A 22,691-nucleotide genomic window follows, 5' to 3' on the forward strand; every position below is an offset into this window, starting at 1 on the left:
CATCTGCAAGTTTGGAGATATTACATTTAGTTCCCTCATCTAAATTATTAATATATATTGTGAATAGCTGGGGTCCCAGCTCCGATCCCTGCAGTACCCATCCTTTGTCCCCTACCTCACCATAAACAACTAACGTCCAACAACCCTTTCCCTCAACGAATCTCTGCACTCCTGAACATTCTCTCCATTGCGCCGACTACTCTCATTTCACCTTTGAGCAGCTAGTTCGAATGTTTCTTCTCTTCCCCTTCAGTCACCTCCCTGAACCAGTCTCCTACCTCCTGCTTGGTGCCTTGATGGACATCCAGCTTTGTGGCAGGAGACTATATAAATATAAGTGCTGCCGGTTTTGGCTCCACGGGACTGGCTCACCTACCAGTCAATTAAAGGCAAATGAGAAACAGAGACCAAAAAGAAAACCACCCTTCTGAACTTGCTTCATCAACATCTGAGTTTGAGCTGTGCACTTGAATCAAAAGTGAAGGTTGTGACTTTTTTCCTGTGTGTATCTTGGCTCGTTTCAATCCAATGTTGAGAGGAATTACTAAGAAATGAATGTTTTTGATATTCTTCGAGCTGCTTAAGATTGCCAAAAGCTCAGAAGCCAACTTCATTATATCCTGAAGCTGGCCTGTGTCAATCATGGTCAATGAATATACTACAGTCACTGATAATCTCAATAGGGACTGCAGCAGAAGCAGGTTTAGTGGTGAGAATGTGCAACTCGCTACCATAGGGAATGGTTGAGGTGCAGAGCATTGAGGCATTGAAGCTGATGTATAAACAAAATTGCACAGAGTACTCCAGGTGTGGCCTCACCAATGTCCTGTATAATTGCTGTATGATTTCCTTTCTCTTATACCCCACTCACATTATAATTAAAGCTAGTGTACCATTTACAATGCAAGATCTAATTTTAATTTTTTAAAATGAAAGTACAGTAGTTTTACTTTGAAAATTAAGTGTAAGATGAAGAGGGGATGGTTCAAATCAATGGTGGCATCTGGAAGCTCATCTCAAGTGGTTTGTAGAGGGAGGATTCCCACCAGCTGCACTCACCTGCAGGTGATGGTAAGAGAGTTGCTTGCGTTGATTGAGTACTCCGTTCCTGAAATGTTGAGTGTGGGCGCTGACATCGAGAATCCCTGCACCAGACCTGCGGAGAGTTAGAGATTCCGGTCACTTTAAACATTGGCAACACTCAACTCAGAGCACAAGGTGCCACATGACTCCTTCCTGGAGACTCAGGGCTAGGGAAACAGCTCCTGTCCATTCAATTACTCCCACATCACTCACAGAAACAGAGACTCTTACAGCAAAGAAGGCAGCCATTCGTCTAATCGTGTGTGTGTGCTGACTCTTTGAAAGAGCTATCCAATCAGTCCCACTTCCCTTCTCTTTTCCCATAGCACTGCAGATTTTGCTTTCAATTATCTATCCAATTTCCCTTTGAAAGTTACTATTGAATCTGCTTTTACCGCCCTTTCAGACAGCACATTCCATCCAGATCACAACTTGCTGTGCGAATAAAATTGTCCTCGATTTTCCTTTGGTTCTTTTGCCAACCTGAAATCTGTGTCCTCTGGCTCACCAACCCTCCTGCCACTGGAAACACCTTCACCTTGCTGGCTGTATCCAAACCCTACAGAATTTCAAACATCTCGATCAAATCTCCCTTAGCCTTCTTTGCTCCAGGGAAAACATTCCCAGCCTCTCTAGTCTCTCCAATCGCTTTATGTGTGAAAGCAGATTGTGAAACTGTCCTCTGATCCAGGAGTCGATTCAATGCTCATACTGCGATCTCTTCCACATCAGAATCACAGAATCGTTACAGCACTGATGGAGGCCATCCTGTCTGCACCAGCTCTCCGAATGGCACTAAGTGAATTGCTTACTCTCCCGCCTTCTCCCCATAACCCTGCACATTCTCCCTTTTCAGATAACAGTCTAATTCCCTTTTGAATGCTTCAATTGAACCTGCCTCCACCACACTCTCAGGCTGTGCATTCCAGACCCTAACCACTCACTGCATGAAAAAGGTTTTCCTCATATCACTTGTGCTTCTTTTGTCAATTATTTTAAATATGTGCCCTCTCATGGAGTCATAGAATTATACAGCACAGAAACAGGCCCTTTGGCCCATCGTGTCCATGCCAGCAATCAAGCACCTATCTATTCTAATCCCATTTTCCAGCCCTGTATGCTATGGCGTTTCAAGCGCTCATCTAAATACTTCTTAAATGTTGCTAAACTCTTGTTCTCGATCCTTTCACGAGTAGGAAAGTTTCTCCCTATCTACTCTGTCCAGACCCCTATAACTTTGAATACCTCTATCAAATCTCTTCCAGGGAGACCAAACACAGTTTAAGCAGCAATTTTGCCAATCACCTCCATTCTGTCCTCAAATAGGACTCTGACTTCTCCATCCTCAGCCTTCCACACTGTTGTAAGGAAGATTGACACAAGTACCTCACTGACCTTCCAGCCACTCACCAGCTCTCTGCTCCAGAGCACTGAATTTAGCAATCATGCACCTGAATTTTAGCCTGAGGGCAGGGTGCATTGATAGTGACTGGGGTGTGGGGAGGTGAGAAAGCGCGTTAATGTGTCAGGTGGTCACCCTAGGGTGGAAAACAATTGAAGACAGGCACAGGGCACACAATATTGGGTCTCAATATTCATTTTAATTATGTAGTCAGCTGGCCCACATCAAGGGATCCATTTTCAGGCCCCATGCCATGGTATAGCTCTCAGATAAGTCCCTGAGAGATAGGAAGGAGACACTCTCGGAACAGGGATTGTGGGTGAGTGCAGGATGAGGAAAAGCACTTCAGCTCCAACCGGCTCCATATCAACTGTTAAGAGCATAGCAGCACTTCTTCACACAAAGTGCAGTGAGAATCTGGAACTCTCTCCCCCAGAAAGCTGTTGAGGCGAGGGAATCAATGGAGAGCTTAAAAACTGAGATTGATAGATTTTTGATGGGCAAGGATATTGAGGGTTATTGAAACATGCTGGGTAAACGGAGTTAAAATGCAGATCAGCCGTGGTCTAACTGAATGACAGAGTAGTTTTGAAGGGCTTTGAATGGCCACTCTCCCTGTTCCTATGAAGGGGTGGGGACGGGGAGGAGATTTGCTTTGAGAACTTGTACTGACAGGATGAGTGAACGCGGTGAGTTGTTGAGTGAGTGGGATTGACCTGTGAACCAGAATGGACTGCCTCGATCTGACAGCTAGTCTGACAGGTTTGGACAAACACATATTGAAACCTTGCAGCTTCGATGGAAGCTAATGACAGAGACCTCACCCGCAGGCTCAGACTGTCTGTGCTGCAAATCGGAACCCTTCAAAACGCAAGATTCATTTTTATAGCTTCAGCTGTCTCGCATTCACATTGGCAAACAAATAAACTTGCCTCCCAACAAGAAAGTCTTTTCACAAATATCAGTCAACGGTGCCAAAGGCAGTTTGTGGAATAATTGTTCCCAGATAAGGACCACAATCCTGTCAAACATTTCCCCTGCTCCCCATTTCTATTCAAACACCATGTGTGGGTGTAAGAAATGCCAGATGTTTAAAATGGGTCTACATTAAACAGTTTAGTCTCGCGGGTCCACAGGTTCACGTCTCAGAATCAATGCAACAGATTATTTTGGGGAAGATAAACTCTTAGCTTTGTCCTCTCCGCTCTTTGACTGTTCCAAGGGTCTCTCATTGGCCTCTCAGCACATTACCCAACAGGCCATTCTCCACACACGAGCCCAAACAGTGTGTTCCATGAGGCTATTTGAGGCCAACATTCCCAGTGCTAGTATTGAGGGAGTGCTGCACTGTCAGAGGGACAGTACTGAGGGAGTGATGCACTGTCAAATGGGCAGTACTGTGGGAGCGCTGCACTGTCTGGAGCAGTACTGTGGGAGTTCTGCACTGTCAGAGGGACAGTACTGTGGGACTGCTGCACTGTCAGACAGGCAGTACTGTGGAAATACTGCACTGTCAGACAGGCAGTACTGTGGAAACGGTGCACTGTCAGAGAGGCAGTACTGTGGGAGTGCTGCACTGTCAGGTGGGCAGCACTGTGGGATTGCTGCACTGTCTGGGGCAGTACTGTGGGAGTGCTGCACTGTCAGGTGGGCAGCACTGTGGGATTGCTGCACTGTCTGGGGCAGCACTGTGGGAGTGCTGCACTGTCAGAGGAGCAGTACTGAGGGATCGCTGCACTGCCAGAATCCTGGCCTTTTGGCTAAGATCAAGTGTAGTATCTGTTCTTATTTTTTATTTGGCAGGGGAGAGACCATGGTCATTGTTGTCCCTGCATGTGTGTAAGGGTTGTTTTTGTGGGTTTCATTTCTCTTACGGGGGGGGTTTCATCGAAAGCTCCAGCCTTTTGCCCTTTGGTATTGGAAGCTCTTGTGTGGTTGTTTGTTCTGCCTGAAGGGGCTTCAGTGTCGAACATTGGGAACTTAAAGAGGTGATGGCTGCAACCAGTCGAGCCCCAAACCAGGGGGCACATAACACAATTCTCCCTCCAGCTTCACTATCGGGGGAAGGCGCGGTTACCTTGTCTACACCAGGTAGCCCAAGGCTTGTCATTGCTGCAGTGAATCTGGTCACATGGTGGCCAACTGCAATGCCGTTATCAGCAAGAACTGCAGGCAGGATGGGTATCAGGCAAAGGACTGCAAGCAGACTAAGTGCTGCAGCCTGGGTGGCGGGGCCAGCCACCTCTACAATGCCTACCCCAAATGCTGCCTCACGACTTATGCACAGGCAGTGAAAACCAAGTGGGGGAGGTGTTGGTGAGCAGACAGAATGAATGGTGAGTGTGAAAACCACCAAGGAGACTTGCAAATCTCCACTTGCCAAAGCCTCCAGCGAGCAGAATGGGTCAAAAGATGACAGAGGGAGAGTGAGAGAGAGAGAGAGAGACGAAGGGAAGGAAAAGAGTGAGGAAGCAGATGGCCAAACATCAGCATCACCCCCCCACCTCCCCCCCCGACCCCCGGAACCTCCCATTCCTCAGCAGACAGAATCAATGGGGGAAGAAGCAGCAGAGGACTAACCAGGGGAGTGGCAGCTGGTGAAGAAGGCCAAAAAGGAGAAGGGGCCAAGAAGGGACCAAGTCACTTCCCAGACGAGTGGCAAGAGGCGACCCCCATCCAACACGGATGGCAGGCGCTGCAGTTCTTTAGATGAGAAGGGCAGGGGCGGCACCTACAGAAGAAGCGGCAAAGCTCTAGGGAGCTGGAGGAGGAGACAGCCCAACTCTGACCTCAAAGTGAAGAGGCCAAGGCACCTCAACCCCAGGAAGCCAGGAGCAGTGGAGAACTCGGCCAACCCCAGCCCCGGGAAGCCAGGAGCAGCAACACCCCAGAGGGGGAATGGATGGCAGAGACATCTCCAACAGAGAATAATCCAAACTTTGCTTCTTGCACGGGCCCACTGATGTCACCTGGGTGGAACATTCCCAGCAGGGGGGTTCAGGACAGTTTCCTCAGCTCAGCACAAATGAGACAATTTGTGAACACTATGGGTATGCAAGAGCAGACCAAAGGACTGGAACCGTAAAGACAACAGGTCTGGTAAACAATAAAATGCTTTAAAATAGGGATAAAGATTGTGTCGATTTACACGCATAGCACCAAATCTACTATATGTCGTGTTGCAACCTTGGATCTTTTTTTATTCATTCATGGGATGTGGGCATCGCTGGCTGGGCCAGCATTTATTGCCAATCCCTAATTGCCCTTGAGAAGGTGGGGGTGAGCTGCCTTCTTGAACTGCTGCAGTCCATGTGATGTAGGTCCACCCACAGTGCTGTTAGGGAGGGAGTTCCAGGATTTTAATCCAGCGACAGTGAAGGAACACCAATGGTGGTCCCATGGGATATTGACCTGGTCGGGAGGAAACGACTCACGTTCCTCCGGCCTGGGTATTCTGCTGCGGGGAGGCAACTTCATCATCTCTGATGTTAAGTAGGTGCACAGAAGATGTACAGAAGGTACACAGAGAGAGCTCTGTGATCAGTAGCCTGAAGGAAGAAGACGGCTCAGTAAAGTCATTGCAGTCTGACATTTTGAGGATCAGCATATCCTTTTACGCTGGATTGTATGACATGAAACCCAGAGACAGCACAGCCTCCCAGTCCTTCCTATCTTCTATCACGTAGATCTTAGATGACAATACGCAGGAGAGTCTGGACAAACCGCTAATTCTGGATGAACTGACTAAGGCCCTTGAGTCCTTCAAGAGGAGTAAAGCTCCCAGAAGTGATGGGCTTACGAGCGGAGTTGTATTCAACTCTGTGGGACTGGATCAGCCCAGACCTGCTACAAGTGTACAAGAGTATACTCCTGGCTGGCAGCACATCAGAATCCATGAGGAAAGATATCATCACCCTAATCTACAAGCAGAAGGGGGAAAGGGGGGAAATTAGAAATTGGCAACCCATTTCACTGTTGACTGTGGACTATAAAATTCTGTCCAAGGTCATCGCCAATCGGGTCAAGTCCGCTCTGGAATTGGTGATCCACCCTGACCAGACCTGTGCTTTACCTGGCAGGAAGATCTCTGACAGCCTTGCGCTACTTGGGGATACAACTGCCTAAGCACGGAACAGGGGTGTGGACACCTGCCTCATCAGCCTGAACCAGGAGAAGGTCTTTGACAGAATATCGCACACCTGCATGGTGGGAGTGCTCTCCAAAATGGGGATTGTGGAGGGAATCTGCAACTGGATCCAACTGCTCTACACTAACATCAGCAGAGCAGTTTCAATCAATGGGTGGGGATTGGAAAGCTTTCCAATTAAATCCAGAGTCAGGTAGAGCTGCCCTCTCTCCCCTGTCCTGCTCTTGTGTTGCATAGAACCATTTGCTGAGTCGATCAGTAAGGATTCAGGCATAAGAGGAGTGACGATCCCAGGCAGTGCAGGCATCAGGTCAAAGTCTCCGCGTACATGGACGATATCACTGTCTTCTGCTCGGATCTGCTGTTGGTGCATGGTCTGATTAACATCTGTGACCAGTTTGAACTGGCCTCAGGAGCCAAGGTAAATTATGGAAGAGCGAGGCCATGTTCTTTGGAACTGGGCTGACCGATCCTTTGTCCCCTTCACCGTCAAGTCAGACTACCTGAAGGTGCTGGGGATGTGTTTCTGACAGACCAGAGAACTGGAAGGTGCGAGTAGCTATGCAAAAGAAAATTAGGCATGTGGGAGCGACACTCCCTTTCCATTGTGGGTAAGAGCCTGGTCATCAGGTGTGAGACACTCTCAGTGTTGCTGTGCATGGTGTAGATCTGGACCATCCCTGCAGAAATTCACCAAGGTTCCTTAGACAGCACCTTCCAAATCCAGGACTACTACCATCTAGAAAGACAATGGCAGCAGACAGATGGGAAAACTACCGCCTGGAAGTTCCCCTCCAAACAACTCACCATCCGGACTTGGAAATATATCGGCTGTTCCTTCACTGTCGCTGGGTCAAAATCCTGGAACTCCTTCCCTAACAGCACTGTGGGTGTACCTACACCACATAGACTGCAGCGGTTCAAGAAGGCAGCTCACCACCACCTTCTCAAGGACAATTGGGGATGGGCAATAAATGCTGGCCCAGCCAGTGAAGCCCACACCCCGTGAATGAATTAAAAAACGCTCTGGCGCTGTGCCGATCGCCCGAGCCATCTTCCACTTTATCTGGAGGTCAAAAATGGAGCATGTTCGTAGGGACATGAGATACAAACCTCTAGATAAGGGGGAAAAAACATGCCCAACATCGCCCTCATCTTGCTGGCCGCCTTTGTGTGCGGCTGCATCAAGCTGTGCGTGGGCTCTCTGTACGCAAACGCCAAGTGTCACTACGTGCTGAGGTTCTCCCTGTCCCCGGTGTTGCGAAGGGATGGGTCTGGCCATGCTGCCGCGGGACGCTCCCAATCGTTGGACCGTGCCCAGGGCCTTCCCTAGGTGGGTGCGGGGCCTCAGGCAAATCACAATGTGTGGGGCCTCTGTAACATCTTTGGCCAAGTTTCCTCTAATGGCACCGGGCATGTCTGTGAAAAGGAGCACCATCAGCGCCTGAGCACTCGGTTACAATGGCACGATTGAGCGTGATAACTGTGTCTCATGTAAAAATATACGTTGCTTCCAAGGCTGAACATCATTGTTGGCTCGCCTTCTGTTGGGGAGAAATCCATGACCTCTACAGGATTCCGTTAGCACATTTTTACTGACACATCCCAACACCCCAACTGGAGCAAACTTTAAGGCTGGGATTTTCCCGCCCCTCACGCTGGCGGAATGTTCCGGTCCCGCTGATTGGAATGGAGGTTTCAATGGAGGAGGGGGGTGGGGGGGTGCTAGAAAGTTCTGGCTCAGTGTCAGAGTGAGGACGTTCACTGTGTTTAACTTTAAGAAAAACACAAACGCAATGCAATAAATAATTCGACTTTTAAAAAAGTGACGGTTGATCTTGCAACGTTAAGCAAATGTTCGTTGCAAATGCGAACTGGGAGAAAAATAAAATAGGAAGCGGAGGGTTCCAATTGCCCAGGACTGAAAATTAGGCAGCAAGTGAGTGACTAACCCTGCAGGTCAGGAACTATGAGCGATGTGATGGCTTTGAAGACGTTAACTAGCTTGGGATAGTTCATCTTGCCCCTCTGTGGTGAATGAGAGTTGGAATAAAAGACGCTCTGCCGCTGAGGTCAGAACTGCCGTCTCCAAGGGTGACGGATGGTGCTGAGCTCACCACTGCCCTTCCAATCCCCCAGCCCACTGCCTTGTCAGAGATTTGTCCCCATTTATATGGCCTTAATCTGCTTTCTCATTTCTTGTCGACCACATTTAGAATATTGTGAGCAATTTTGGCTCCCGTATCTCAGGAAGGACGTTCTGGCCCTGGAGAGGGTCCAGAGCAGGTTCATGAGAATGATCCCAGGAATGAAAGGCTTAACATATGAGGAACGTTTGAGGACTCTGGGTCTATACTCGACGGAGTTTAGAAGGATGAGGGGGCATTTGATTGAAACTTACAGAATACTGAAAGAACTGGATAGAGTGGACGTGGGGAAGATGTTTCCATTAGTAGGAGAGACTTTGACTCGAGTAAAGGGAAGACCTTTTAGAACAGAGATGAGGAGAAACTTCTTTAGCCAGAGAGTGGGGAATCTATGGAATTCATTGCCACAGAAGGCTGTGGAGGCCAGGTCATTGAGTGCATTTAAGACCGAGATAGATAGGTTCTTGATTGGTAAGGGGATCAAAGGTTACGGGGAGAAGGCAGGAGAATGGGGTTGAAAAACTTATCAGCCATGATTGAATGGCGGGGCAGACTCGATGGGCCGAATGACCTAATTTCTGCTCCTATGTCTTATGGTCTTATGGTCTCTTCTGCCCTTTTATGTGTTTTGGAAAGGGGATACCTGCTTGGTTTATTCACTTATGTCCACCAGTAAACCCTCATTTTGAGCCTCTGGTACGAGAGACAGTGAATCGCTTGGAGTGCGCTACAAGCTCTGTTACAGCTGACACCGTGATGCCAAAGTGCGAGGCCCCCCCAAAGCGTGGGGCCCAGGGCAGTCGCCTCAATTCGCTGTAGCATAGAGACGCCTCTGACCGTTCCACACCAGCTGTCCCTCACGGAAAAATTTATACAGAGAAACACCTTTGACCACAAGTCCATCAGGCAGTTGTCTGCACATAATGTCCTAGAGGCCCACCGGGAAGAGGAGATGGTAGATCCTGTTGGATGGTTCACCGAGCAGACTGTCAAACTCATTTGGCAGAATGCCTCATCGCCAGAACTTTCCAACAAGCACCAAGATGTAGCTTGGCTGCTGGTGAGAAAGGCCCTCCCCGTCAGATCCTTCCTACATGCCAGGAGTCCCATCCCCTCTGCACGTTGCCCCCGAGGTGGCTGTGGTGGGGATGGGACCGCTGTCCACCTCCTTGTGGAATGTGCCTTTGTGAAGAAGGCCTGGAGAGAGATGCAGTCATTTCTGATGAGGTTCATCCCGAGCAGCCCCATGACGCAGGACCCTGTGCTCTACGCGCTCTTCCTAGGGGCATACACGGGGACAAACATCAACTGCAGCTGGAGGATCATCAACTCAGTGAAAGACACTCTTTTGTCTGCCCGAAACTTGTTGGCCTTCCAGTGCAAAGAGTTGTCCCCAACCGAGTGTTGCAGACTGGCATGTTCCAAGGTCCGGGACTATGTGCTGATGGATGCAATAAAGCTTGGGGCAGCCACTGCAGAGTTGCAATGGGGAAAGGTCTCTCCCTAAGGCCTTTCAGCCATAGTGCACTGAGGGTCTGGAAGTTGTCCAGGCCCCCTCGGGCTGTATGACTCACATTGAATATATACAGCAAAGGGAAGGTGGTGGCATAGTGGTATTATCACTCAATTAGTATTCTAGAAACCCAGGGTAATGCTAGGGAGCTGGGTTCAAATCCTACAATGGCAAATGGTGAAATTTGAATCCAATAAATGTCTGGAATTAAAAAGTCTGATGATGACCATGAAACCTGATTGCTGATTGTGGTAAAAAAAAACCCCATCTGGTTCACTAATGTCCTTTAGGGAAGGAAATCTGCCATCCTTACCTGGTCTGGCCTATATGTGACTCCAGACCCACAGCAATGTTGACTCTTAAATGCAAGGGTAATTGGGGATGGGCAATAAATGCTGGCCTAGCTAGTGATGCCCACAGCCTGTTAATGATTTTTTAAAAAAAATTACATGTATTTCAATTATATTGAAACACCTTAGGGTGCAACATGATCTTTGTAGATAATTTGAATGTCATTGCAATTCATTTCGTAATGTTCTTTTAGATATTTCATGAATAAAGTATAATTTTGCAGTGCTGCACTGTCAGAGGGACGATTCTGAGGGAGAGCTGCACTGTCAGAGAGGCAGTACTGAAGGAGTGCTGCACTGTCAGGGGGCAGCACCTAAGGAATGCTGCAGTGCCAGAGGGGCAGTACTGAAGGAGTGCTGCACTGCTGAAGTGGTAGAACTGAAGGGGTACTGCACTGTCAGAGGGGCTGAACTGAGGTAGCGCTGCACTGTCAGAGGGGCAGTATTGAGGGAGCGCTGTACTGTCAGAGAGACTGTACTGAAGGAATGCTGCATCGTCAGGGGGCAGTAGCGAGCGAGTGCTGCACTGTCAGACAGAGAATACTGAGGGGGTCCCGCCCTGTCAAAGGGACAGAACTGAGGGGGTGCTGCACTGTCGGGTGGCAATACTAAGGGTGCGTTGCACTGTCAGGGGGCAGCACCTAAGGAATGCTGCACTGTCAGATGGGCGGTACTGAAGGAGTACTGAACTGTCAGAGGGGCAGTACTGAGGGAGTCCTGCACTATTGTTGGGTCAATACCGAGGGAGCACAGCACTGTTGGAGGGTCAGCAGTGAGACAATGCTTCACTGTTGGAGGGGCAGTACTGAGGAAGGTCTGCAACGTCAGAGAAGCCATCTTTTGGATTAAACATTAAACTGAGGCCCTGGCTGTTCTGCCAGGTAGATGTAAAAGATCCCTGATAGTGCACTGGGACAATATTCAACCCTCAACCAATGTCAATAAATATTGATTATCTGGTCTTGATCACATTGCTGTTCATGGAAGCTTGCTGTGCACAAATTGGTTTCTGTGTCAGCAATATTACAACAGTACACTTCACAAAACACTTAACAGCCAAAGAAGTGTGTTCTAATGTGTTCTGGTTGTGAAAGGTGCTCCAGAAATGCAAATGTTTCTTTCACTTGCTGTAAAGGTGCAAACATTGCCAGTTCTGTTCTTGCTCAGTGCCTGGTGACCAACTCACACACCCTCCAAAATTAAAAAACAGGATACTGGAGATGATGTTTGAAAATTCACACAAAGTGGGTGGGGTTCCTGTTTTCCTGTGTGTTTACAGAATCTTGAACAGCAAATAACCCAACTCCGACAGGGTTGTCCGGAGCAACACATACAGGACATTGTGTGCTCCTCAACACAGCATCAGCGCACAACAACAATAACAAGCTGTAAAACACCTTCTATTCCTGATCAATTAGCGAGTAGCTGTGATTCCGACCCTGAGATATAAGTTGCATAGAATTTACAGAACAGAAATTGGCCCAACTGATTGCAGGATGTTCTTGCTGCAGTTTAAGCTCAGCATAAACTTCCTCCTACCTTTCTTCATTGCACCCTATCAGCATATCCTTCTTACCCTTCCTCCCTCATCTATCTATCTAGCTTCCCCTTAAATGCATCCATGCTATTCACCTCAACCACTCCCTGTGGTCGTGACTTCCATAACCTACCACTTGCATAAATATCGGTTATGTATATTTGCAGAGTGAGCTTTTGGAACAGTGACAGGATTCCTGCATCTGCGTCAGAAGGTTAAGGGTTCAAACCTTGCATCGGACAGCCTCTGTTGGTGATGGTGCTTGTGGACCTGTACCCAGCGAGACTCAGTACAGAGGGCCCCTGGGAACGTTAGCATTTACAGGGGGGTCCCTACGGAGTGTGTCGATATTTACAGAGGTCCCCAGGAAGTGTGTCTGTATTTACACAGGGTCCACGGGAAGTGCGTCAGTACTTATAGGGGGTCCCCCAGGGGGTGTGTCAGTATTTACAGGAGGTCCCCAGGGAGTGTCTCAGTATTTATGGGGGGGTCCCCAGGAAATGTGTCAGTATTTACAGGGAAATCCCAGGAGTGTATCAGTATTTACAGAGTGTCTCCAGGAGCATGCCAGTATTTCCAGGGTGTCTCCAGGAGCATGTCAGTTATTACAGGGGGTCCCCGAGAATGTATCAGTATTTACAGGATGTCTCCAGGAGGGTGTCAGTATTTACAGGGTGTCTCCAGGAAGTGTGTCAGTATTTACAGGGTGTCCCCAGGGGTGTGTCAGTATTTACTGGGGGACCCCAGAGAGTGTGTCAGTATTTACAGGGGATCCCCAGGGAGTGGGGAGTAGATGGTGAGAAACTGCTTCCCATGGGCAAGAGGGTTGATAGCCTAAAGAGACAGAATTAGGTGACTGACAAAAGAACCTGAGGGTAAATGAGGAGATATCTTTTCTAAACACAACGGATTGTTATGATCAGGAGTGCACTACCTGAATGGATGCTGGAAGCTAGTTAAGTCAGAGGGGGAGCCTGCCCACGATTCTGATGGCTGCTCGGCAGCAATTTAACACTGGGAACCATGTTAATTGCTTTAAGACGTGACTACCGCCCCTTTCTTGGGAGGAACTCCCACCTTACAGAACTACTCACCAATCAGATTATCCAGCAGCTCTGTAGTCCCAGCAGTGCCAGCCAGGAGTGGTATCCACTGGCAGGCTACAGGCAATCCCACCATGGCATGGAGCCCAGGTAAGTCTGGAGTCAGGGGTCTCAGTGAGGTGGGTTAGGGACCGGGACTGTGTACAGTACTCCAAATGTGGTCTAAATAAGGTTCTGTACAAATTTAATATAATATCGCTGATTTGATCCTTCTACAATTGAATCCCTGTGCTGTGTTTGCACTATTCATGGTTTTGTAAAAGATTACATGAAATATTTTTGAAAACTCCAAAACAATAAACTCAAATCTATCCACAAAATCATAGCTCAAGGCTATGTACAATATATTCCTTGAAGTGAGAAACGGAAATGTTAAATGTGTGGAACCTCTGGACAGCTGAGAAGCAAACACATACGACACCAGTGAAGTAATATTTAATGGGAAAACTCAAGAGTATGCAGTGAAGGATGAGGAAGCCCTGCTGGGTTCAGCTGTCAGCTCTGATCTTCAAACCCAAATTCCTGTGAGGAACATTGAATATAGTATTTCCACAGACAAAATGGTTAGCGATGAGTCAACATTTAAGGGGAGATTTCTGAGTCTCTCTCTCGCCACGTGGGAGGACAGTATTCCATCTCCGACAATGGGGAATCGAGAGCACATGGCCTTCAATTGTCATGATGCGCTCGGGATAGGCAAACTTGTCTTAGAGGAGAAGACTCAGAAAATCTTCTATCCAGTGAGGAAGTCACTGCGTGAAATGCCAAACTAGACTCCCGGTGGCAAGGCAAATTGATGGAATGCTTCTGAACTTGGCAGAACTTACTGAATAATTTGAATTTAAAGGGGGAAAATACTGCTCAGATCCCTTTGGTCTATTGACACAGACCACACCACAAATTGGATTTGGAATTTTAAACATGTGAGTCATCTTAAGCTTGTAGTCCCTGCACTGTTAAAGCTTCCAACTACCCTACAGCAGCTTCATAAATTTGGCACTAAGGATGAGTGAAGATGATCCTTTATCCTTTAATATCCGACCTCTTTCAGCCTTGTCACCTCTCCCCCTTCTCTTTGTTTTGTCAACATGTCTGTGGTTGGTTCTCTTCCAAACTTTCCTGTGTTGTTCCTGTTAAGCTCCCTTCCTAAAACTCCCTGAATTTATAATTTCATTGGTTAATGGATCTTTCCAGTTATTTGTTGGGTCAAAGATAGCTCTGAATGTGAAGAGGTTTCACTGTCCAACACCTTGAATCCAATACAATGTTGTGAATTAAATGGAGAGAATTATTTTCCCTGGGCATTTATTCAGAATCATTTGATGTTAAGGGAAGGTCTCAGTTGGTTCCATTACCTGAATCAGATAGTCATTGATTCAAGTCTTGCTCCTGACTTGAGCACATAATCTAGGCTGACACTCCTAATGCAGCACTGAGGGAGTACTGCACTGTCAGAGGCACCTTTTTGGATAAGATATTAACCAAGGGCCCATCAGCCCTCTCGGGTGGATGAAAGGTCCTACGTCCTCTATTTCAAAGAAGAGCAAGGGAGTCCTGGGCCAACATTTATCTTGCAAACGGCATCACTGAAAAAAACATGGGTGTGGTCATTCATCACATTGCAGTTTGTGGGAGCTTGCTGTGCATAAATCGGCTGCTGCAATTTCCTTCACCAGAACAGCGACTACACTTTAAACCATAACTTAAACCATAATGGCTTTGGGAATTCCTGAGATGGTGAAAGGTGAAATACAAACACAAGGCCTTTCATTGCCATTTTAAGTGAAATTAGAACATAAACCGTTAAACACTTACGCATTTCCATGATTTTAAACAAGAATCAACAGTGTGTGTGTTTTATTTCTCTCTCTCTCTCGCTCTGAGAAGCTGCATTCAGTTTGTGTGGAAAAATCCAGAACTGGAAATGCTGCAACTCCTCAATTGGGAGGGTGAGAGTCTTTTGGATTAACTCAGTGCAGGGAACATTGACTGGACCAAGTCAGAATGAAGGGTAGCCTGAACTTTCCATCAGTCTAATGTTTCTCTAAAAAACCTTTAAACTGGCCAGAGAGACAAAGCATAGAGTTTTATTTCATTACTGGGCTACCAACTGATCAATGGCTTCCACTCCCAACAGCCTCTCTCCAGAGTCTGGGAGTTCTGCATTAAAGACTCGGAGAGGTTTCCGCCAGTTTCATTGATGAGATGGAGAAGAACAATATATCACCAAATAGGAACCTATGAAATGAATCACTCATACTTTCCAAAAGTTAATGCAGATATGAAACTGATGTATTAAATCATTGGAAATCTGCTGGGAATTGGGATCTGTAATGAGTTTAGTGTTGCATTTGTATCAAATATCATTCTGGCTCAGTGAACAGAACTCACATGCGAGTCAGAAGTTCATTCAAGTCCCGCTCCAGAGATTTCAACACATAACTCAGGCCGACACTCAGTATGATTATGAGAGCACTGTCAGAGGTGTCAATTTTCAGATTAGACGTTAAATGAAGGTCCGTTTTGATGCTTCAGCTGGACACTACTTGAAGAGCAATAGGACCAATATCTTCAACCAGCATCTCACACACAAAACCTCCATGGATTAACAGGTCACTTATCTCAATCACTCACACTCTCCACTCTGGGTGGGTCTTGGCCATGAGCAGAGGCATACACTTCAGTGACTGAAATCCAGTTCTTTGGCTACATGGACAACCTCAGAAATTCAGTTCATCACTTGCCTAAAAAGCTGGAAGTGTGCCTTCTGAGAGTCCACACATATCATGTACAGGCTCTGGCCACCCTTGGTTAATTCTCAGAGATGTAATGGCATCGAGGTTACAGGCAGTAACAGGTAAAGCTTAAAGCACTGTGTCAAGAAAGACTTGCAAGCACTGTTCACAATCCCAAACCACCCCTACAGAACTTCACATGACTGACGATGATAGCTACCGTTGTAATGTATGCAAAAACATCAGTCAATTTGCACACAGCAAGCTCCCACAGACACCAAAAGATATACCAAAAGATGGATTATCTGTTTTTAGTGATATTGGTTGTGGGATACTGGTCAGCACAATGGAGAGAGCTTTTCTCTTCAAAATAGTGTTATGCCACCTTTTACAATCACCTGAGAAGGCAGATGAGTGCCTTGGTTTAACGTCACATCAGTAAAACAGCACATTGCTTCCTCAGTACTGCCTCCCCGACAGTTCAGTGCTCTCTCAGTACTGACCCTCCGACTGTGCAGCGCTCCTTCAGTGATGTCCCTCCGACAGTGTGGCAGCCCCTCAGTACTGCCCCTCCAACAGTTCAGTGCTCCCTCAGTCCTGCCCCTGTGACAGTGCAGCACCCCCACAGTACTGCACTGGAAGCATCAATCTAGATTCTGCGTTCAAGTTTCTGGAGTGTGACAGAACCCGTGACCTTTCAATTGGGAGGCACTATGACTCTCACTGGCCCAAATACATTATGGTAACAAAACTATCCAACATAGAGCACCACAGCCTCCTCTCATTTTAAAAAGCTGTATAAAATCTCCAGATCCTCTGAAACATAACTAGTTAAAGCAGTGTCAGCGAGAATAGCACTTGTATATGCTGGGCTCGGAGCTGACCAGAATTGGTTTGCAGACAGACAGCCTGAAACTATCCAGACCGCAACTAGTGGGCCCAATATTCAAGAGAATGTGATCTGTCCTGTTGTGATAAGTGGCAATGCACTTGCACATTGCATTGTCACTGAGCGACTTAGAAGGACCTCACACTTTTGTTATTTCTCTGATGATCATCTTCTTAAGAAGAAGGAGGCTGGGGTCTCTTTCATGTTGAGTTAGCTCTAAGACTGCCCGACTCAAAGATTGCAACCACATTAACTGTCTGTGGTGGACTCTGTAATCCAGTTGCTCCTCCCAGCCAATCAAGCATTTTATGGAATCCATTGGGGGTAAACTGCCCACTTGGGACATTAGAACTCTTCCCAATCAGCTCCTGAAAATACTTCAAACTTACAGCCTCACAGGAACCACCTCTGGCTAGACAGCTACAAGCAAGCATCTCAAGTCAGTGTTGTGCTGATTTTCATAGAACCAAAGGATGTTACAGTGCAAAGGGAGGCCATTCAGCCCACCATGCTTCTGCCAGTTTTTAGTGCAGCTATACAATTAGACTCACTCCTCCATAACCTTGTAATTATTTTCCCTTCAAATACTTATCTAATTCCCTTTCTGAAAGTTGAATCTGCTTCCACTGCCCTTTCAGGCTGTGTGTTCCAGATCACAACTCTCACCTTAAAAATATTCTTACCTCATCTCCCAGCTGATACTTTTGCTGAAGGCCTTGGGTGGAATTTTACCATCTTGCCGAAGTCGATGGACTTTTGAACGGTTCGCTACATTTTACGACCACGCCCTCCACCCCCTGCTACAATGGGGCCAGAAAATTCCACCGCATAAATCTGTGCCTTCTGATTGCTGACCCGCCCTCCAGTGGTAACAGTTTCGCCTTATTTACTTCATCAAAACAGTTCTCTTCTCCAGCACAATGCTTGTAGCCTTGGCTCTAGCCAATCAGCAAACAAAGCTTGATCTAAGGAAAATCCAACCAATTTCTATCAATCCAAGTTTTGATCTTTTTCAATTAACCCCCAGACTCAAGAGCATTTGAGGGAGAGAGTTCCAGATTTGCAGTACCCTTTGTGTGTAGAAGTGCCTAGCTGTGAGTTTAAGTTAATGATACCCTTGTTCAGGACTCCACCGCAACGCCCCCCCCGCCCCCCCACCCCGCCACCCCCAACGCTGACCACCTTACATTACCCCTTTCCACCACCAACCAGAGGAAACGGTTTCTCACCATCCACCCTGCCAACTCCCCTGAACACTTTGAATAGATCGCCCTTTTTATACTTCAAACTCAAGGTAGTACCATTAAGTCTAGCCCATGCAACCTTTCCTCTGAATTTGACTCTGCAAGGCCCTGGTGTCATTCTGGTGAGTCTACACTGCACACCTTCCAAGGCCATTATATACTTCCTATGGTGCACTGCACAGAAATGAGCACAGCTACTCCAAGCGGAGTCTGACCACTGTACGATTGAAGAATCTCTACCTCACTCTTGCATTGAGATAAAGGCCAATATTCCCTTTGTTTTCTTTTCTTGTTCCTCTGCACCAGCTTCTAGTGATTCATACACACAGGCAGACAAAATTGCGCCAGCTGTGGTACAGCTGGAAGCAACCTTGCCTCTGAGTCACACGGTGCTGGGTTCAAGTTCCACTCCAGGACTTAGGCACAGAAATCAAGGTTGACTCTTCAGCGCAACACGGAGGTAGCATTGCAGTGTTGGGGGCGTCAATTTCCGGATAAGACATTAAACCCAGGTCCCAACTGCCTGCTTGGGTGGAAGTAAGTGTTCCCATGACATTATGCTGAAGGGCAGCAGGGGAGTTATCCCTGGTGTCACGGCCAATGTTTGTCCCTCGATCAACATGACTAAAGCAAACAGATTATCTGGTCATTACCGCGTTGCTGTTTCATTCACGAAAAAATGTTGGCAGAATGCAGATGTTAGTCTGCGATGCCAGCACAACTGAAACAGGAACTCTCTGCTTCTCCACAGTATCCTAGATTCTCATCATTGAGAAAATACTTTGATTTTTCTTTCTTGGGTCCAAAGTGAATGATGTCAAATTTCCTTCACGTTGAACTCCATCCCTGTTGCCGTTTTGGTCCTTTTACCCAGAAGAGGTCTGGCCAAAGCTTTACACGACTGAAGCATGATTTGTATTCCAAGGAGAGTGGGGCTGCAATGGGCTCAATGATTTTCGGTGTGGTGATGAAGGCAGGTTGCTGGCCTCCACACCCCTATTGTAGGGTCTCAAAGTGAACAGGGTGGAAGCTCGGAACCACAACTTCCAGCTTATCTGAAACTCCCCCCACCCCCCAACAATTTGTACACATCTGGAGTGGACCCTTCCGATGCTTTTGAAGCATACAGGGTAGATGCAGGAAGAATGTTTCCCCTGGCTGGGGAAGGGAGGTGGTCTAGAACCAGGGGACACAGTCTCAGGATAAGGGGAGGCCATTTACGACTGAGATGGGGAGCAGTTTCTTCACTCAGAGGGTGGTGAATCTTCGGACTTCTCCACCCCAGAGGGCTGTGGAAGCTCAGTCATTGAGCATGTTCAAGACGTGTTTTTACATATGAAATATATCAAGGGATATGGGGATGGTGCAGGAAAATGACATTGAGGTAGAAGATCAGCCATAATAAAGTTGAATGGTGGAGCAGGCTCAATGGCCTACCCCTGCTCCTATTTCCTATGTTCGTTTCAATGACAAGCAGATGAGGATCACACACACACATCCCAGGGATAATTACACCCATGTGAGGCCACGTAGAATAACAGAGCTCTCAAACTTAACCAAATCATTTGGCTAACTTAAGTTTTAAAAAAAAAACTAACCATCAATTTTCCAAGCAGTGAGTATCTCTACCAGCTGTGACACACACCTAGAGTTGCCAACCCTCCAGGATTGTCCTGGAGTCTCCAGGAATGAAAGATCAATCTCCTGGACACTGCTTTGAGCAAACCAAACCCGGGAATAAAACTCACAGGGCTTTTTTGAAAAAAACAAAATAATTGTGTGTTTCCTTTGCACATTCTTGATTTATTAATTTAAAAATATCGGAGATGGGGTGGGATGGTGGGATGGTTGGAAATAGGAGGACATAGGATGAAGCCTCCAGGAATAAGTCCAACCAGAGTTGGCAACCCTACGCACACCACATCTACCATCTGCCATGCTCATACCTGTGCAGACTGCTGTTTCAGTTGGTATCTGGCACGGATGAGGTACAGGGGCTCACATCTCTATGGAAGAAAAAAAAAAGAAAGACTTGCATTTATATAGCGCCTTTCATGACTTCAGGACGTCGCAAAGCGCTTCACAGCCAGTGAAATGCTTTTTTTTTTGAAGTGTAGTCACTGTTGTAATGTAAGGAAAACACAGCAGCCAATTTGTGCACAGCAAGCTCTCACAAATAGCAGTGATATAATTAACCGGTGTGGTGTGAGGGACAAACGTTGGCACAAGAGAGAAATCCACTTCTCTCCTTTGAAATGATGACAGTGGAATCTTTCACGTCTACCCGAGGGGGCAGACGGGGTCCCGGTTTAACGTCTCACCTGAAGGATGGCATCACCAACAGTGCAGCACTCCCTCAGTATTGGCACAGGGCGTGTCAGCCTGCATTTTGTGCTCAAGTCTTTGGAGTGGGACTTGAACCTATAACCTTGAGAGGCGTGAGAGTTACCTCCTGAACCATGGTTGACTCTCAAAGCCCAATTATTATGGATAGTGCAGAAGTAAAGACATTTTATTAAACATCATATGCACACTATAGAATCATTAGAGGGTGGACCTAAGTGTCACTGTGCCTGAGTCAACCTTCTTACTCCAGTTATTCAAACTTACAACCGGAAGCGTTGCTTTTTGCTCACTGTAACTTGGAGTTGCAGTTCACGCCCAACTTTACCATAACAACTGGTAAAAGTCACTCACATCTCTCTCCCTCACCACTACCTTAGACTGAACCAGACCATTCAAAACCTCTGTATTCTATCTGACATTGAGCTGAGCCTCCGACTGCTATCTCCTCTCCATCATTAAGGCCACCTATTTCCACCATTGTAACACCACCCATTTTTGTCATTGCCTCAGCTCATCTGCTGCTGAAACCCTTGTCCATGCTTTTGTTCCCCAACTTTTGACTCAACCATTCCAATGCATTCCTGGCCGATATCTCACCTGTCACCCTCTGTTAACTTAACCTCAGCCAAAACTCTGCGGCCTGTATTCTAACTCGTACCGAGTCATGTTCATCTGTCACCCCTGCGCTCACCCACCTACATCAGCTCCCAGTCCAGTAATACCACAATCTTAAATTCTCATCCTTGTTTTCAAACCCCTCTATAGCCTCGCCTTCCCTATCCCTGTAACCTCCCCTAGCTGTACAACCCTCCGTAATCTCCGTGCTCCTCCAATTCTGGTCTCTTGAGAACACCTTATTATATTTTGTTAATGGTGGTTGTGCCTTCTGCTGCATAGGCCCTTGGTAAGGTTGGAAACATTCCAGGATTCTACCGGAATCTTTAGGAATTAATGAATAATCTCCTGGTTGCTACTGCAAGCAAAACTTGGGAGAAAAACCATAGGAGCACTAAAAACTAGTATTTTTTCAAAATATTTCTTTGAACGGTTTGCTATTGAGAGGAAAAGTATCTGAGATGGAGGGGGGGGACAAAAGCTGTTTGACTGACAGCTAAAAATCATCCAATCGGAGTAATAAAGAGTCTGTTCACTTTCTGATTGGCTGTGGGAAGGATGGACATGTTGGCTGACCAATGGCAGGAGTGTGAGGGTTGGGTGGGGTGGGAGGGCACGGGACAGTTAGAGTCATTCATGTGATGGCACCTACAGGCATGTGCCCAATCAGAGTTGGCAACTCTAGGCCTGGATCTCTTCGCCTTTCTCTCTTAAAATCTGCCTCTTTAACCTTACTTTTGATCACCTGTCCCAATATCTCCTCATTTGGCTTTGTGTCTATTCTTGATTTTATAATGTTCCTGTGATGCATCTTGGGACATCTTACTATTGTAAAAGATGCTATATAAATGCAAGTTGTTGTTGTTTGTGTATGAACAATGAGCACAAAAATCACTTCCCTGTGTTGAGCATTACAGGAACATAGGAATTATGGGACAAAAAAAAATCAAGGTCCATCTAGGTCATATTTGACTATCATGGTAATTACATGATACAACAGTAGCAGTTGTTGACCGATTATAACAATCAATCTCTATCCACCCGTCTACCTACGCACGATGTGTGAAAAACTATAGCAGTGGAGAGTTTTAAGGAACATATAGACTCAAAGCCAACTGTTCCTCTCAAGCACACAACATTCACCAGCCATTATCATAATATGATAGAATTCGAAAACTTGATATTAGGTTTGAGAGTGAGAACTGGGTTTGGGTGTGAGAACTGGGTTTGAGAGTGAGAATTGGGGTATAAGATTAAAAAACCTCCAGCTCTCCAACACACTCCTCTATCGAACAAGGATTGAAAAATTTGTGACCTCTGCTACTTCTATCCCTGCTTCTTTCAACAACCTAGGATGCATTCCATCTGGGCCAGATGACTTACCAACTTTCAGTGATGCTAACCTTTTTAGCACATCTTCTCTATCTGTTAATATTCTGTCCATAACTCCCAACACCTCCTTTAGTGTGACCTTCACATCACCAGTTTCATTTGTGAAGACAGATGTAAAGTACCCATTTAATACTTTAGCCAGGTTCACTGCCTCTGCACAAAGGCTTTGCCTTGGGTCCTTAGTTAGT

At 46.7% G+C, this 22,691-nt stretch overlaps 1 protein-coding gene and 1 pseudogene across 2 annotated transcripts in view; one reads left to right on the forward strand and one right to left on the reverse strand.

Moving 5' to 3' along the window:
- Positions 1 to 22,691, reverse strand: part of flt4 (fms related receptor tyrosine kinase 4) — a 229,774-nt gene that overhangs the window by 138,227 nt on the left and 68,856 nt on the right. Inside the window, exons 2-3 of one of the 2 annotated variants that reach the window (XM_041193457.1) lie at positions 20,097 to 20,156; positions 1,060 to 1,156 (exon numbers count right to left, since the gene is read on the reverse strand). In XM_041193457.1, coding sequence (XP_041049391.1) covers positions 1,060 to 1,136 — 77 coding nt within the window. In that variant the 5' untranslated portion in view covers positions 1,137 to 1,156; positions 20,097 to 20,156. The remainder of the gene's footprint in view (positions 1 to 1,059; positions 1,157 to 20,096; positions 20,157 to 22,691) is intronic. The other variant, XM_041193455.1, reaches the window with a different exon arrangement.
- On the forward strand, positions 4,226 to 4,390 carry LOC121281624 (annotated as a pseudogene).

This window comes from Carcharodon carcharias, chromosome 8 (genome assembly GCF_017639515.1).
Source record: "Carcharodon carcharias isolate sCarCar2 chromosome 8, sCarCar2.pri, whole genome shotgun sequence".
Lineage (NCBI taxonomy): Eukaryota > Metazoa > Chordata > Chondrichthyes > Lamniformes > Lamnidae > Carcharodon > Carcharodon carcharias.